We start from the raw sequence: 14,740 nt of genomic DNA, 5'->3' as shown, positions 1-14,740 counted from the left end.
ACAGCCAGCAGCCTGGCAGAGCTGGCATGGGGAGACCGCCGGCGCAGCTGCCCCTCCTGGTGGCCCCACAGTGAAGGCAAGTGCTGAGGTGGGGTGCAGTGACAAGGAGCAGGAGCCAGCGCCTGGGGGACTCTCCCCCCAGGGAGGCACAGCAGGGCACAGACTGGCCTGGGGGAGATGCGGACGCACAGGACAGCAGCAGCTCGGGGGAAAGCGCCAGAGCATCACCTGGGGAGAAGATGGCGGGCGTGCGGCCAGCCACAGCCTCCTGGCGCTTCCTGGCGAAGTCCGATATCTTCCAGATGAACACCCCGTCGAAGGTGGACGCCTCCATCTCGTGGACCTTCTGCTCCAGGTCGGCCATTGCCAGGTCCTTCAGGCCAATGCTCCTCTCCAGCTGCTGCACCTGGGGGTGCAGGGAGCCCCGTGAGGGGGAGCCCGAGGATGTGCCCTGCCGGCCGCCGGGCAGGAAGGCTTGCCCGACTCTGCTCTGTGGTGACCACCTTCATCTGGCACGTCCACCTCTCCTGCCGTCTCCCCAGGACTGAGGCTTTGCTGGGTCAGCCTCTCGGGCTGGCTCTGTCCCCATGAGGATCCCACCCCACTTGGCCCAAGGTTTGAGGGCTGTCAGGAAGCACTCATGGCACCCACAAAGAGCATGAGACACACGGCCCATGGCCACCTATCCCCCCAAGTGGGGTCCACTGGTGAACGGGGTTCACAAAAGGGCTCTGCTCAGAGGCAGAAAATGACGCCGCGCTGGAGATCAAGGCGCTGTCCCAAGTCCTGGCTCTGAGACCCGTGACCCCTGGAGACTGCCCAGATAAGACCGTCCTGCCCGGGCACACACCTTGCTACTCAGGGCTTCGATCCGGTCCTGGTCCAGCCGGTGCTGCCGGCCACAGGCCTCGGCAGTCATGGCCACCCTCTCCACCTCCCGGTTCAGGACACAGACAATGTTCTCGAAGGTGGCCGTCTTCCTCTCCAAGGCCTCACACCGCTGCAGGAGCTCCGCAGCCTTGGGGAGCTCGGGCCCCAAGCCCAGCACGCCGGGCTCCCAGCTGCCCCCCTCGCTCTGGCCTGGGCACAGGCGCGTGGCCTCCAGGAGGACTCCCAGCAGCATGGCCAGGTGCTCCGGGAGCCGCTGGGCCTCGTGCTCCTGCCGCTTCTCACTCTCTACCTGCAGAGACAAGATGGGGGCTTACCCCCACACCTGCGCTCAGCCCTGACCCCAGAACCCCCGGGCCACATGGGCCTCAGCGCAGCACCAAGTGCCACCTCGGCTGCCGGCCAGCGTTTCACTTGTCACTGTTTGAAGTCAATCACATTTCAAAACTACAAACCTTCCCACTAACTCACTTGCCTATATTTAACATAACGGGAGAACACAGCGTTAGACAAGGTGCCCACGGGGGCAGATAGAGGGGGTGACAAAGCTCAGCTTCTTCAGTTTTTACAGCACAGATCTTACTTTAAAATCAAATTTCTTCCAAACCTCCACAACACATTTTAAAACACTGGACACTCAAAAAACCAAAAGTAGAAACAAAGAACCTGCACAAGAGGCCAGCCCAGGGGGCGTGGCCAGGTGCACTCAGACAGGAGATGCCCATGCGTTCCAGGGAGTGCTGCTGGGACAGCTATGCATGTCACCCGGAAAAAAAGCAGACCATCACTGGGCTTGGGACTTGAGGTCCAGTGTTGGATCTATGAGGTCGATGCAATGCGAGGCCTGAGTTGGCCTGAGACCTGTGATGTGTCCTGACTGAACACTGCAGGGGCACGGCAGCGAGCACACACCCTGGAACCACGCGCGGGCCTCTGACAGCCCGTGTGAAGGGAACTGGGTCTGAGTGGGAAGCAGACCAGCGTGGCGTCGCACAGAAAACAGGTCTGACACAGGCCGGAGGCACAGACGAGGTGCAATGCTTGTGCGCTGTCCTTAGGAAAACAAAAGCAGAACACCCGAGACCACGTCAAGTGACAGCACCGCCAGGACTGTCACCATAAGAAATGCTGTTGAAATGTTTGCAGAGGAGCGGAGCGCTGGGTGTGCCCCCAGTCTTAACGGGGCCCCAGGCCCTAAGGTAGCAGGACGGGGCTGCACACTCTCACCCCTCGGGGAGGCAGAACAGTCAGGAAAGGGGCGGGGGGAATGCGTGGACAGAGCTGCCGGCCTGAGGGAGCCGCATAGAAACTGGCAGGTGTGTGGCGTGTGGTCAGGAGGCAGGTCAAGGTCCTGGAGTGGGGAGAGGTCAGTGTGCTTGAGGATGGCCAGGCCAGTGACAAGGGCAGACAGACAAGGTCACAGGCAGCCAGGGCCAAAGTCACACAGGAAGGGAGGTGGGGGAGGCGCGGGCGGCAGGCCGAGTGGTGGATTTCTGGTGGACTGGACGTGACACAGAGGACATGAGAGTCCACAGTGACCGCTGGGCTCTTGGCCAGAGTGGCAGGGTGAACCGAGGTGCCCCTTCTGGGCAGAGGAGATTGTGGCATGCGGCTGAAGTCTGACAGGCTTACTGGATGTCAGAGAGGTGCGAGGCGGTGGTCAGGGCTCGGCCACCAGGTGGGGGAGATCACCAGGAGGACGAGTGGCCAGAACAGACCGGGGACTGGGCCTGGGCACCTCTGGCTGAGGTAGTGGACCAGCAGGGAAGTGGGTAGGGACAGGAGGCCTGTCCAGGAGCTCGGAGATGGGGACTCCCAGGAGGACCCAGGTGGCCCTGGCAGACCGCACTCACCATGTCGGGGCAGCCGACGTCATGGAACCGGCAGGGCACCCGGCATTTGCCGCACATCCTGATGTGGTCCTGAAACTAGAAGGCATGGCGTCACAGAGGCCTCACTTCTCAGCCTGGGTCAGAGTTCACGCAGGGTCCCGACCGAAACCCCGTGGCCCATTCCGGAGCCGGAGGTGCACGCCCACACATGCGCTCAGTGTCAATACCCAGGGGGGCATGCTGGGGGCCTCACACATCGTCCCCCAACACTTCAGAACGCCTGTGGAGACAGGTCCCCTGTAGCAGTGTGTGGGCCACATCGTGTCTGAGGCCCAAGTCCCTAGAGCCAGGAATGAGGGGTGCCGACCTGAGCTGGGCCAGACACCAACACTGACCTAGTGTGGTGCTGGCCCTTGAAGACCCACCAGAGACCGGCGGGGCGGAGCCCAGGGCCCAGAAAGAGGCGGGCCGCGCAGACACAGAGCTGGGCTCTGCGAGGACAAGGACACATGTTCCCATAAATTGGGCAGCCATAGGATGTCCTGGGGGATTGAGGGGCCTGGAGTCTGAGAAAACCAGACCTCCAAACAGCAGAGGAAACACAGGGCAGGCAGACGGCCCAGCTCTGCATCAGAATCAGACGCAGCGAGAGAAACCTGGAACAGGCCCCCCAAAGAGAAACAAGCAAAGCAAAAGGACAAATGACTGCAACTTAATCCTTTACAGTTCCCCCAAACAGGGAAAGCACAGACCAGAAGCCCTCCGGGAAATGGGCAGCCGTCACGAACGCTTACACGGATGTACGGATGTACGAGAAATGCCCGTGAACTGCAGGCAGAAAGGCACTCAAGCACGCTCCCAGTTTGAGAAATGCAAACTGCAGCCATCCCGAGACACTGCATCTCACCCTCCACACGGGCGAGCCCCCACACTCTGCTGGCTGCTGGCGGGCCGGAGCCCCAGGCTCCTCTCTGCTGACCGGTACAGGCTTCTGGACCGCCGGGGACGGCCCTGGGCGGGGAGCTGAGCTCTGTCGAGGGCCATGCATCTCCCTGACTTCGAATGCCCGCTTCCTAGTTTTCACTTTGGAGCCATGTGACCGTTTCCCAAAAGTATAACACAGGTTTTTTTTTAAAGAGCAATCTTAACTCAAAATCAAAAGGAAACTAATGAGCGTAATGGAATGCTGACCCGGCAGCCTGCCCGCTCTGGAAAGCAAACTAACCACCATGTAGCTGAGTCCAGTCAGTTGGGACCTTGGTGCTGTTGTCATATTATTACGTACAGTCGGGTCACACAATAAAACCAATATGCCCATGTCACCAGGCACTAAGACTTCCTGCAGCATGAGAGCTGTAAATATGGAAGTAAGGTCCAGATTCGAGCTGAAAGGATCACTATGAAGCCAAGACAACTGTCTCACAGAGCTGGGGTTCCTCCTCCTGATCCTGATGCTCTGCTGTGTGTGTGTGTGTGTGGGGGGGGAAGACATGGGGGAGGAGGCTACCCTGCACGCCTGAACCTCAGGAATGTCTGGGGTCCTACTGTGCGCGTTCTGCCTTTGCCAAGGCTCCATTGTTTGCATCACCAAAAATTTAACAGAAAAGCGGCCCCAGGTGACCCCCAACACTCACCCCCAGTTGACCCTCACACACACACGAGCCCCCAGGTGGACCCCACACAGGCGGGCGGCCGCTTCTCCCTTAGGCCCCAGGTCATCACCCCCACGCCACGCAGTGCAGGCCCCTCACGGCCGAGGCTTGCACCAGCCTGGCTGGTCTCAGGAACAACTCACTTTCTCGCGGGAGATCTTCTTCTTGCCACAGCCGTCGCAGGTCACGGGGAACTTGGGGCAGACCTCGTGGTGTGCCTGAAGAGAAGCAGTCAGGGGCGTCAGAGGTGGGACACAGGGGGTGCCAACGCTGGCACCAGGCCTGGCACCACTGTCCTTGGCTGCACAGGCCCGCGGTTCCGAGACCCCCAACCTGAGAGGGGGTGCTAGACACTGACAGGTCCTGCAGGCGCCCGGGGAGTCTCAGAGGTTTCGGGACCTCCTCTCATCTGGTGGCTGCCAGGGCAGCACGAGGACAAGCCACTGAGAGAGACTGGAGGGGGGTGTCACTGTTTGCTGCCCTGGCTGAGACAGGCCCGCGCAAGCTGGAGAATGGCCGCTCTGGCCGAGGTGTGAAGCTGGCAGGACCTTGACCACGACCCCAGGAGCAGCTGGAACATCTCTGAGACCCTGACAAGATGCTGCAGGGTCCCTGCGCTCCAATGCATGCCAGCCCTAACCAGGCCTCTAGATCTAACAGTTTACAGGCAGAGGGGACAGAGGGACATGTTAAGGACACCTCGGGGACATAATCAGCTAACCAGAATGGCCTGTTTCTTCAACAAACAAGTAACAAAGAAAAAAAGACACCCACAGGGAACCCTTAAAGATGAACAAAGACCTCGGAGGTGTATCAATGAAATGCAGGTGGCACCGTCTGGGTCCTGGTGCCAATAAATCAACATGGCAGACACTTTAGATGCACAGAACGACTAGGAACCACCATTTCGACATGATAGTGACATGTACAGTGCCCCACTTTTTAGAAACACATCTGGAAGGATTTTTAGATGACATGAAATCTGGGACTTGTCTATAACAGTCTAGGAGGCCGGACGCAGCCTGGCGTGCGGTGACACTGACACAACCGAGGTGACATGGCCTCATGCTGCCCTTCTGCATGGGAAATGACTTCATACCCGACCCTCTTCCCACTAAGAACCTCTCGCCATGTGGCTGCACAGGAAGGGCTGAGGCGCTGGAACAAGTGGTGAAAGCACCACGCTGGCCCCCGGCCCCACAGCAGAGCCAGGCCAGCAGACAGCACCAACACCCCGTGCCCAGAGAGCCCCCCTGGCCTCACCTTCATGTCGGCCCAGCAGCAGGGAGCCCTGCAGTGCCTGCAGTTGAGGTTCCTTTCCGGGCACTCGTGCTCCATGTGGTGGTCCTTGTCACCGAGGCGGACCAGGCCTTTACACAGTGGGCACTTAGTCAGCATGAATGGGCAGTGTCCTTCGTGGCAGGTCTGGTAACAAAGGGAGCCAAGTGTTAGCAGAGCATGTGGCCGGGCACCTGAGGCTCTGCGTCAGTTTCAGTGCTGGACCACTGGGCCCGTGTGGGCCCCATGGTGCCGGCGAGGGTCAGAAGTTAGGACCAATTCCAGCTGGCGGAACCCCACCCACACCATGACCCCCTGCACCTGACCCATGGGACACTGAGGGAGCTGCTACAAGTGATGTTCAGGGACCACTGGCCAGTGAGAGAGGACAGGGGACGGGATGCAGGAAGGCAGGAGCAGAGGGTGGGTACCCAGAGCGGGGCAGCAGAGCCAAGGCCTGATGACAGAGGGACAAAGCTGGCTGGGTGCCGGGAGGCCAGGACAGAAGGCAGAGAGGTGTAGCCAGAGCTGATGTGCTGTGAGAAAACAGGCGATGGGGCCAGAGCGAGCAGCAGAGACGATACTCCGGAGTCCAGCCCCTCGCGCCCACGCCCACAGGGAGCCCAGCCCCTTGCGCCCACGCCCACGCCCACGCGGAGCCCAGCCCCTTGCGCCCACGCCCACAGGGAGCCCAGCCCCTCATGTCCACGCCAGGTGCAGGGTGACATAGCTGGGGAGGCACTAGCTATGACCTAGGGAGATGGTCCCAGCCTGGGACTGAGTGACAGCATCCCAGAAGAGTCAGGGAGGTGAGGCCCGGGAGTGTCTCAGGAAAAGCCAGGGCGGTGTGGGAGGGGGGCGCGGAGGGTCGGCGGGCTCAGGCCTGGGCGGCAGGGACTGGGATCTGGCTGCCGGGCAGCCCACCTCAGGCTGCTTCGCTCCCAGTGAGCCCCCATGGAGACACTGAGGGCTCTGGGCTGCAGGGCACCAGGATGTGGGGCCCGTGAGGACTCAGAGGGGGACGCCAGCAGGTGAGCAAGGGCGGGACCTGGGCATGTGCTGAGAACCCTGCCTCCCAGGCAACAGGACAGACAGGCCAATCCTGGTCTCTGAATTCACTCCCCAGCCTCTCCCAGTCTTGCACCTGCAGTTCCAACTTCTGTCTCTCTGAGTCTCACTCCCCTAAGGACGTCTCATAAGTAGGATCCTACAGGATTTGTCCTTTGGTGTCTGGCTTGTCACCGAGCATGATGTTAAGTTTCAGACAGAACACACCCGAGCTTGTTTTGTGTGCTGATGGGGGTGAGGCCGAGAAAGGGAGCCTGCTGTGGGAGGAGGCCCCAGGACAGGAAAGTTCTGGAGAGGCCAGAATGGGAGGAGGCCCTCCAGCGTGGGGTCAGCCTCCCACAAAGGTTAGGGCTGGGCAGCTCAGGGCCTCCCCAGAGAGGCAGGAGAGCCCGGCGCCTGTGTCTGCACAGTTTCCAGGATGCACACCCATCCTGGCAACAGCTCGGCTGCTGGGGCCAAAGCTCACCATTTGGGAGAGAGCAGAAGCGACAGGTGAACTCGAGGCGCAGCACACGGGCGCCTTCTGGCAGCCTTGGTGCTGGCACTACACATGGTGCCCCCACACCTCCTCACAGGACCCCACGGCACACGCCTCCGGGAGCAGGCACCCCCTGCCCCCCGACACTGCCGCCTAGACGCACGCAGATCAAGCACTGACCTGCCAGCAAGCCTCCCTGAGGACCCCGTGGCAGCCTGATGGGCACTGGACATAGGCAGGCCAGGACGGCCCGGGGCTGGATGCCCTGATGCTGCAGCCGCATGGGGACGGATGTGGCTCCCCAGAGAGCACCCTCGCAGTCCCCACCCTGCCCGCTGCTACCACGCAGGCCTGGGGCTGGGCCGCGCTGAGCACAGAGCCATCAATCAACCCCCCTGAGTCAGAGGGGCCTCGCAGACATCGCACATCACAGAAGCCGCTGCCCAGTTAGGGCTCGGGGCCACTGCGGGGTGTGCTCCCAGCCAGGTCAAACCCTCGGGGTTACATGGGCAGCTGAGAGGACACAGGCCCGGGCACACAGCCACCAGGACCGCACCAGCCCTACAGGCCATGCTCACAGGTCACACAGCTCTGCCCACTCCTCACTTCCAGGGGACCTTCAGAGAGAAGCACCGCTTCAGAGAAATCAACGTTTATTCAACCAGAATTCAAATTCAGTGTTCAAGCCAGTGGTGGGAGGCCGGCAGCGCCGCCTCTGCCTGGCTTCTCCTCCAGCCCCTGTCCTTGCGCAGCCCCTTCTCTGGGACCCACCCCCTCCCCAGTCCCCCTCACTTCCAGAGCAGCCGGGAGCCCTGCAGTTCGGCACCAAGAGGAGCAGAGAGCAGGCTCCACCCACGTCGATTACTTGATGGACCTTCAATCACTGAGTTTTCAGAGAACAGTAACCATCACTGCAGAGGAAGACCATGCTCAGAGGCTAAACAGTGTTTCCCCCTTCGTGCCACACGCTCCACAAACTCCACTGCAGTGCGAGCATTTCCCGAGGCCACCCCAGTTCTGAGCGGCCCAAGGGCAAACGTGCCGGCTCAGGGAGGAGCACACGTGGCGGCAATGTGTGCCCAGGCCGGTGGCCTTCACAGCCAGCGAAAGCCTGTCAGTGCATCACAGGCCACAGCTGGCAAGTGTCCCCGAGCAGCACCCGCCCGCCCTCCCACATGACCAGACCCAGCTCTCAGGGACTTTCCGGAGCTCCGGGGCAGCCAGGGACTTTCCAGCCTGCATGCCTGCCGGCCGCGGGCGGGCGACAACCCAGGGCTGACTGCAGTTCCTGCCCTCAACTGGAGGCCCACGAAGCCACCACCCACACCAAGGGCCTGGAGGCGGCAGAAACCCCAGAGGAATCAGGAGTGAGGGTCGGTCCCCCCATCTCCAGGGGTCTCCTGTCCCCTCCAAAGGCAGCATGGTGCCCTGCAGAGCCTGTCCTCCCTGACCCAAGGCCAGCTCTCTGGACAGCTGGGCAGTGACAGCTGCAGGCCCCTCCTGCTGAGTGGGCAGCAGTGTCATCGCTTGTGCAGGTGCAGCACGGTGGCCTCTGGGTGGCCGGGGTTCCGTGCATGGAGGCAAGGGGTCTCCTGCTCCCAAGAAGGGCACAAGAAGGGTGCCCGGTGCCCACAGCTGCTCCACTTGCAGCATCCCTGCCCCCGTCTGCTCCACAGAGGCCCCTCCCCAGATGCAGCCAGCTGCTCCTCTAGCAGAACACAGCTGCCTGAAGACCACGCAGTCAGGTCGGCCCAGAGAGTGAGGGCAGCGCAACACACAGGGCCGCGAGCAGGAAGGCAGAAGCCCTCCAGGAACCCGGGTCCCACCAGGCCAGGCGCCCACCCCTCCCGCTGTCCCCTGCTGTTGCAGCTCAGCCCCAGCCTAGTGCCCGCCCGACAGCAGGAGGCTCGGCTCCTGTGGCCCGGGCAGCCTGGGCGGGAGCTCGTCTGGCCGTGGGAAAGCCAGGGTTCCACACAAACAATCCCTCCAGCCTTGCCAACTGGGCAGCAGTGGATTGCACCAAGGCCTCACCATGCTGACAGCCCAACCTGTCACTGTGCCACTGAACACAACCCCTCCCGCAGCCCTGGCTGCCACCACTCCACTTCCTGTCCCTGAGTCGGCCTCCTCTGGGGCCCTCACAGAAGCGGGTCCTACAGGGCTTGTCCTTCTGTGATGGGCTCATTTCACTGAGCAGTGTCCCCAGGGTCTATCCATGCTGCCGCCTGTGTCAGAATTCCCTTCCTTTTTATGGCTCATGGTCGGAACACAGCACGTCTTGTTGTCCCTTCATCAGCTGGTGGACACTTGGCCACTGTGAACCTCTGGGTACACGTAACCACCTGAGATGCCGTTTCTAAAAAGCACTCGTTCAGAAGAGAAGATGGCCAGATAACCAACTGCCTCTCGGCCTCCATGCGGGGGTGAGCGGCCACATGCGGTCACACAAAAACCCCAGCATGACGCAGGGACGCAAGTCAGCCTGGCCAGGCACAGACAGGCCACGGAGCAGACGTGCACACGGCCGCTGCCCGTTACTGGCCAGGAGCCTTTCTGCGACCACAGGACAGATATGCAGATGCCTTCTGCATTTCCCAATGTTTCAAAAGCCCTTGTCTGAAGACATGACAGAAACGTCCTACCAAGCGAGAAACCTGGTTTCCTGCATGAACAGGGACACGCCGCGGTGACACTCGGGCTGGTACACACTGCTGCCGCACCACACCCTCCATAGCAGGGGACTATTTGACAGACCAGAAACTGAGGCACAGAAAGGAAAGTGCCCCCAAGGCCATGCTGCCTGGGCTCCATGGTGCAGGTCTGGGCTCTGTGCCGTTGTGTCTAAGTGGACGGGTCATAAAAAGCAGCAGCCCTCTTTGCAGGTGTCACACAGCTGCCACGCCCCGCTGTGGGGGAGGGACTCGCACTCCAGGGAGGCTGTGCCGCCCAGGAAGGCCCTACCTCGTACTCTTTAAGGGTCCCCTTCCAGGTGCAACCGTCACTGGGGCAGATGGCTGGCAGGCTCTCCACCTCCCTGCGGGCAGCATTGTCCGGGAAAGCCTGGGGAGACAGTGAGCGTCCCTGTCCATGAGCTCCTCCAAGCCGCCCACCGGTCCACACAGCCACACCACGCCTTCCCTAACAGCGGCAGTCTGCACGCAACTGGGGCAAACTCCAGACATCACCGTGGTAGCGGGGGCATGTCTAGCTGCTGAAGTCTCATCTGCCATTGGTGTTATTAAAGGAAATGCAAAAACATCTTCTGTTCATTGTGACATCTTCAGTGTAGACTTTCCACTTACCGAGCTGCTCTCTAAAATAGAAATGCCTTCTTCGTATATGCCCTCGTGCACGCAGGCAGCACAGTTCTGAGGCCCGGAGCTGGTGGGGAGAGAGGGAGGGGTCCCGCCTGAACCTGGGTGCCAAGAACACGGAGGCGTGACTGCTTGGCCCACACCACTCCACACGCTACTCGGCACCTTCTCACCCGTCCCCAAGTCAGCGACAAGCACACGTCAGTGATGTGATGTGAAGGCATTTAAAACGGGTCAGGTGGTTTGCTCCTTTGATGGTCAGTCACCCCTATTGTGATGTGGTGCTGGCTACTCAGAGACAGACGCCCCGGAACAAGGCGCAGGCACGTCTCCCCTCCCACCCGGCAGCCCAGGGAGGCGCCAGTGTCCTAGGGCAGCCCCTCAACACCACCCAGTGTGAGCCGGCAGTGTCCAGTGGCCACCTTTTAAAAAATAAGGACACTCAACAGAAAACACCTTTCATAATCAATAAGGTATATTTCTCCTCCTACACCCAAACAGCACGTGTCAACACGGAACCAGTCTCTCCCGGGTTATTAACTTCACGGTCCCAGGGGCAGTGAGCCGCACCCACCGGCAAGGGTTTCACCGGCAGGAGCACCTCTCTGGCCAGCCCGGCCCGGGCCACCCCACCTGCCGTACCTCAGGATGCTGCTGAGACAGAAGGAGCAGTAGCGGTGGCCACACTGTGCCTGGAAGGGCCTGCGCAGGACGTTCTTACAGGCCGAGCACAGGTACTTGTCCTCCAACTTGATCCCCAGGAGGGTCTTTGAGAAGCCAGGCTGCAGCACATCTAGGGAGCCAGGAGGGGTCACGCTAGCTGCAGCCATGAGAGTCACGCCCCCCGCAAACCACCACGCCCTAAGGAAGAACACAGGCTGCATCAGGGCGGGTCCCAAGAGGCACCCCAACTCCGGAGTAACTCCAGGGGAAACGGCCCCTGCCTGGCGGTGAGGGGTCTGGTCGTTAAGTGGACCCACGGCCCAGAATCTGAGAGCAGGGTTTCAGTGCTCTCATCCAAACATGGAAATAAAGGCTCAGCCACCGTGCGACCTGCCCAGGCTATGGCTGGTGCACACCCATCCTGAGTGCGCCACGGTCCCTGGACCAACAGGCTGTCGTCAAAGTCACCCAGTGCAGGCCTCCACTCCCAGGCCAACATGCTGTGTGGGACCCGTGGACGGAGCACGGACAATGCCACCTTCCCGCTGACACCAGCTCCCTGTGGTACTACAAGCGTGTTTTCAGAATGGTGGATGGCTTCTGCAGTAAGTCTTGTAAATCACCTGGCTGCGCCCAGGAGAGGGCTCCACAGCCAGCGGCCTCTCCCACGTCAGCTTGGCACAGCCACTCTGCTCCCCGCCCACCATCGGCAGTGTCCTCTCACTTCAGGGCCACCCTCTGCCGTGCGCTAGGCCGTGGCAAGGTCCCCAAGGCGAGGCAATCAGGATGGGTGATGGAAGGGGGCACAGCATGCGGGGACCCCGCGTGGAAGTCACTGTTCAACATCTACAGCCTCTAAAAGCCCTTGAAAAGGGGCAGTGCCCAACAGCCCCGGAACGTGACGCACAGTCCCCTCAGGGAACCTGAGACTGGAAAGACCACCCCCTTTACAAATAGTCCCGAGCTGCGCGCCCTGGAGACACACCCCCTGGGTCCTGTGTGTGTGTGTGTGTGTGTGGTGCGGTGGCACACAGACTTTCAAGCCAGGATGCTATGAAATGACACACCCCCTGGGTCCTGTGTGTGTGTGTGTGTGGGGGGGGTGCGGTGGCACACAGACTTTCAAGCCAGGATGCTATGAAATGACACCCCTTTCCAGAAGGAGAGAGAGGTCTGCGCAGAGCAGCGATGACGTTCTCAGGCTGTTTCACTGTCCTAAGTTGGCCTGACACCGCAGGAAAGAGTGACAGACTGTGGTCATCCAGGCAAAGCCATTTTCAGTGAACGTGTTTGGATTTGTAACTGACGGGGCGTCACACGCGGATGGCACTCCACAGCTCCCTATATTTTCATAACTTACATTTACTCCTTCGGTCCCCTGGCAGAGGCAGGGGATGCTGTGCCCAAGGTCACTCAGCAAAGGGCACACCTGTCTCGCTAGGTCACTCGCAGGTCCACGTTCTCCACACACACGCTCCCCACACACAGGGCGCCTGGGGCCCTGGACAACCCACCCATCGATCCAACAACAGGTAGGCCATCTCCTTTCAAGCCCTCGAGGCACAGATGTGTAAGTGCTAGAAGGTCCCCTCGTTAATAAAACTGTTGGTAGAAGCTTGAAAGCAGATGTTAGGAGATCTACAGATGCACCAATAAGCATTCACTGGCCAGGGTGCGAGCCGGGAGGACCCCTGCAGCCGGGTTTCCTGGGTCCTGCTGTCACCTGCCCCATACGCACACAGAACCGGAACAAAGGCCCACGAGAGCACACTTGTGTGACAAGCACCCCACATTTTCTATTTTCTTTTTTCTGGTCACACTACCAAACTGATTCCGAGAATCATTCATGGTTTAAAATCACTGTTCTAAACTACATTCAAAAGAGGAATTTTTTTATATCACCAAAAAAAAAGCCACACTCATTAGGTCAAAACTCTACTGTAAGCTTGCTATGTTAGAATATGAAATGTAAAGGACTCTAACAGCAGTCTGTTTCACACGGGCCAAAGGTAAAACACAGAACGAGGGCTGCCGCACACAAGCATTTGCACAATGCTTTTTCAAAATGTCGCTGACAGCTTCCTACAGCGTCTGCCACACAGGGCTCTGTTCTTTTGAGTGAACATCCCACCTAAACACAGCCAGGCATGGCTTTGGTGCCCAGCCACACCTCCTGTAGCAGACTGAACCTATTTTATTAACCCACTGACTCTGACACCCATTAGACACAAACACTGTCCTTTTTGACTAAGAAGAAAGGGAAAAGGCCCCAACACACAGCCAGGTCTCTACCTCTGTCTGTCTGCTCCTCAGTTGCCTCACAAATACTGCCTCTTAGCGGTCACAACTGCGACATGCAGGAAGGCAGGGGTCTGAGCTCACCTGGCAGGAGGGCCCCAGCCACAGGTCAGAATGGAAAGGCCCCCTGGAGTTCTCAGTGCCTCGGGCCTTCCACATTTTGCTCGAATCTGATTTATAAATACATTTTCACTTTTTTTAAAAAAGATTTTATTGGGGAATTGGGGGATGGGAACAGCGCTGGGGAATTGAGGGAAGGGGAACAGACAAGTTGCTGCCCTTTTGTTCTTCAGTCTAGTTGTGGAGGACGTCGCTTCACTGGCCCATGTTGGTATTATCACTGCGCTCTTCCCGAGTGAGGCAGTCGGTCGCCGGCTTCTGGACAGCCACTCACAGCGGCTCTTGGCAGCTTACGCCAGCTGCTGACCGCTCACGCTGGCTGCCAGCCACACACTAGTTTATGGCAGCCCACTGCAGCAGGGGCTGCAGACTACGCCGTCGCCGGCAACTCACGGCAGCCCAGCTCCAGGTCGAGCTGCCGTGCACCATCTTAGCTGTAGAGGGCAGTGTCACTGGTCCTCATGTGGGATCCGAACCGGGGCCCTGCTGCTCAGAGCTGGCGTCCCAAGCCAGCTCTTACCCAACGCGCCACTCGGCCGGCCCTGCATTTTCACTTTTAAGAACTGGAATAAGAAACAGCATAAAGACTCAAAGTGTTGTGTCACAATCTCTCATTCTGAAAGCCATCAACACACTCAGTCCTGCGCCTACTGTACACGTCCAAAGGTTGGGAGAAAACCTCCATGTCTCTGGTTGTGTCTGAAATCACACTGGGCTCGGGGAGCCCCAACTGCCCACCGCGGGCAGCTGCAGACATAGCCGAGAATGGCCTCTGTCCTTATGGTAGTAACCACAAGGGACCAGGTGTCAGGGCGCTCCAACCAGGAACCAAAACACCTGCTGGCCCTTTCAAGCTTCGGTTTGTTTTCCAAACTCTGCCTCTCTCAGGTAAAGTGGTTAAAAACAAGAACTACAAACTATCTCTTTGCAATGACTCCGTGAGTGTACAAATGAGCCATCGACTTCATACTCACTTCATTCCCTAAAACACACTCCACACATAAGTGAACTTTGCATGGCAGACTTACGCTTTTCTAGAAGGGCGTTTCTGCCAGATACAAAGCAGTGTTATAGGGTAATTCCAGTCCATAATGTCAGGGACAGCTCACTGCGCTGCAGTGATGGAGGCGGGGCGGCTCAGTGCACTTG

At 59.5% G+C, this 14,740-nt stretch overlaps 1 protein-coding gene across 2 annotated transcripts in view; it reads right to left on the bottom strand.

The window, feature by feature from the left end:
- The window catches only part of TRAF2 (TNF receptor associated factor 2), a 23,321-nt gene that overhangs the window by 2,656 nt on the left and 5,925 nt on the right, over positions 1 to 14,740 (bottom strand). For both annotated transcript variants that reach the window (XM_019640528.1, XM_019640535.1), the window contains exons 2-9: positions 11,153 to 11,371; positions 10,499 to 10,577; positions 10,158 to 10,256; positions 5,636 to 5,797; positions 4,516 to 4,590; positions 2,742 to 2,816; positions 851 to 1,180; positions 229 to 406 (exon numbers count right to left, since the gene is read on the bottom strand). In XM_019640528.1, the coding sequence (XP_019496073.1) occupies positions 229 to 406; positions 851 to 1,180; positions 2,742 to 2,816; positions 4,516 to 4,590; positions 5,636 to 5,797; positions 10,158 to 10,256; positions 10,499 to 10,577; positions 11,153 to 11,340 (1,186 nt within the window). In that variant the 5' untranslated portion in view covers positions 11,341 to 11,371. The remainder of the gene's footprint in view (positions 1 to 228; positions 407 to 850; positions 1,181 to 2,741; positions 2,817 to 4,515; positions 4,591 to 5,635; positions 5,798 to 10,157; positions 10,257 to 10,498; positions 10,578 to 11,152; positions 11,372 to 14,740) is intronic.

The sequence above is a fragment of the Hipposideros armiger genome, unplaced genomic scaffold (genome assembly GCF_001890085.2).
Source record: "Hipposideros armiger isolate ML-2016 unplaced genomic scaffold, ASM189008v1 scaffold_3, whole genome shotgun sequence".
Classification (NCBI taxonomy): domain Eukaryota; kingdom Metazoa; phylum Chordata; class Mammalia; order Chiroptera; family Hipposideridae; genus Hipposideros; species Hipposideros armiger.
The sequence above is the reverse complement of the archived record's forward strand: the minus strand, read 5'-3'. Positions and strand labels throughout refer to the sequence as shown.